The sequence below is a fragment of the Priapulus caudatus genome, unplaced genomic scaffold (assembly GCF_000485595.1).
Source record: "Priapulus caudatus unplaced genomic scaffold, Priapulus_caudatus-5.0.1 Scaffold891, whole genome shotgun sequence".
Classification (NCBI taxonomy): domain Eukaryota; kingdom Metazoa; phylum Priapulida; class Priapulimorpha; order Priapulimorphida; family Priapulidae; genus Priapulus; species Priapulus caudatus.
Genome location: NW_014577952.1, coordinates 78,453 through 81,155, shown reverse-complemented (window position 1 = coordinate 81,155; position 2,703 = coordinate 78,453). Strand labels below are relative to the sequence as shown.

Genomic DNA, 2,703 nt, shown 5'->3' with positions numbered 1-2,703 from the left:
GGGAAGATGCGAAAGATTAAGATTAAGCGAGATTGTGCCAGCACGTGTAATCGAAGGACAGACCAGAGAGACAAAAGCGAGACAGACAGATAGAAAAAGGAAAGATATAGGGTGTGAACAATTGCGTGAGAGAGATTGGGAGATGAAAGAGTAGATAGGAAGCGAGAAGGGGAGTGAAAGAGAACGGCGAGACAGAGAGAGAGAGGGGGGGGAGGTGGAAAGAAAATATACCGAAGAGGGAGGAAGAAGAGAGCAGGAAACCGAGAGAAACGAAAGTATGGGAAAAGTTGGGGAATATGCAAGAGATAAAAAATCGGTGCCATAGACAGTGGCAATGCATTTGCGCATGACTCTCTTCTATCCATCCACATCCCCTTTTATATCTGTTCACTCTTGTGGCGCTCCGCTTACTTTTCGTCCTGCACTTCTTGCATCTTCCTGGTCTTCTCGGCCTGGTTAGCCTTGAAAGCCTTTCTCATCTCCTCGGCGTGCTCGCACTGTTTCTTGGCTGCAGCCTTCCTATTAGCAATCACCTCGGCACGGCGAGCAGTAGCCTACAACATTACCCGCAGCTATGTCTACACACGACAACAGCCGGCAACACTAACCGCAGGCATGGCTACATACGGCAACAGCCGGCAACACTAACCGCAACTATGGCTACACACGGCAACAGCCGGCAACCCTACCCGCAACTGTAGCTACTAACGAAAGCAGCTTAAAACACTACACGCAGTTATAGCTAAACCCGGAAAGAGCTTGCGACATTACCAGCAGCTATATCTACACACGGCAATAGCTAGCAACATTACACGCAGCTACAGCTACACGCGGCAACAGCTTGCAACATTACACGCAGCTATAACTACACATGGCAACCGCTTGCAACATTACACGCAGCTACAGCTACACACGGCAACAGCTAGCAACATTACACAAAGCTATAGCTAAACACGACAACACCGCAGTTATAGATCGAGGCCACCACAGCTCTCCACGCCCCTCTTCGCGATGTTAACTTTTAATTAACACTCACGCGCGCACCCACATACGCGCACACACGCACACACCCACGCAACAATTTGTTATGACGCGACACGCAATCACTTCTACTATCAAGAACCCATCATCATCGTCGACGTATACGAGATCCCACTCACTAATCTATATGTATACGTTACTGAGTAATATATAAATCAGTGCTCCCACTATATATTTTTCTGATGCAAGATGCCAGCGCCACCTACCTGCTCGATGTCTCTTTCCAACTCCTCGAACGCCAGGATGAAGTCGACGCCCGAGTCGTATTTGGCGAACCGGATCGGCATAAGTGCCGTCGGCACGTGGTTGCCGATCGGACAGTAGAATTGTAGTCCCCCCTTCGTCCCGCTGAGCGATTCAATCCTGAGCTGCACGTCATCGATGGGCTGATCCTCACGCGACTTCGTCTGGTGCACCGCGCCCTCGTCGCTGCTAACCTAGATGGAGGAAACACGGGATGTTAGCATCATGCTACGGTGCAGACACGGGGGGGTGTTAGCATCATGCTACGGTACAGACACGGGGGGTGGTGTTAGCATGCACTGGCTACGGTACAGACCAGGTCGGGGCCGGGGGGGTGTTAGCACCAATGCTACGGTAGCAGACACGGGGGGGGGGTGTTAGCATCATGCTACGGTACAGACACGGGGGGGGGTGCTTAGCAAGTCATGCTACGTACGCACGACACGGGGGGGGGTGTTAGCATCATGCTACGGTACAAGACACGCGGGGTGTTAGCACCAGCTACCGCGTAACAATAACGGGGGGGGGCTGGTTAGCATCAATGCTACGCGTACAGACACGGGGGGGGGCTGTTGAGAATCATGCTACGGTACAGAGACTGGACCCCCGGAGGGAGTGTTAGCATCATTCTACAGGTACAGACCCACGGGGGGGGGGGATGTAAGGCATCATGCGACGGTGCGCAGACACAGGGGAGTATTACGATCATGCTACGTGGTGCAGAGACGGAGGAATGTTAGCACCAGTGCTACGGTGTACCCACGACACAGTCGGGGAGCTGTATACTACCACATACATCTACGGTACAGACCACGGGGGGGGGGGTTCTAAGCACACATGCTACGTGTGCAGAGACGGAGAGAGGGATGAGTTAGCAAACCATGCAACGGTACAACAGACACGTGGGGGGGGGAAGGTTAGCATCATGCTACAAGCTGCCAGAGACGGAAGGATGTTAGCCACACCATGACTAAACAGGTAGACAGACAGGAGGGGGGGTGTTAGCACACATCTAACGATGTGGCAGAGACGCGAGGGAGATGATTAGCACCGATAGCTACGGTAGCAAACACGGAACCGGCGCCGGATCCGGGGGGTGTTAGCAACCATGCGACGGTACAGGAACGGGCGGGCGGTGGGTGTTAGCACCATGCTACGGTACAGACACGGAGTGGATTTTAGCCCACCATGCTACGGTACAGGACCACCGGGGGGGGGTTTAGCATCATGCTACGAGTTAACAGACACAGGGGGGCGCGTTGTGTAGCACCTCCCATGCTAACGTGTACATGATACGGAAGGGGGTTAGGCCATCATGCCTAGGTGACAGATACGGCCGGGGGTTTAAGCATCCTCGCTGACGCGTGCAGAGAGCGGAGGGATGCCATTAGGCATCCAGTGCTTACGGTATGCAGACAC

General features: G+C 53.5%; 1 protein-coding gene across 1 annotated transcript in view; it reads right to left on the bottom strand.

Annotated features, from left to right (window-relative positions):
• The window catches only part of LOC106814247, a 7,416-nt gene extending 5,164 nt beyond the window's left edge, over positions 1–2,252 (bottom strand). Inside the window, exons 1-3 of the mRNA XM_014818544.1 lie at positions 2,217–2,252; positions 1,248–1,478; positions 412–554 (exon numbers count right to left, since the gene is read on the bottom strand). Coding sequence (XP_014674030.1) covers positions 412–554; positions 1,248–1,478; positions 2,217–2,252 — 410 coding nt within the window. The remainder of the gene's footprint in view (positions 1–411; positions 555–1,247; positions 1,479–2,216) is intronic.
• Between the last annotated feature and the right edge of the window lie 451 nt (positions 2,253–2,703).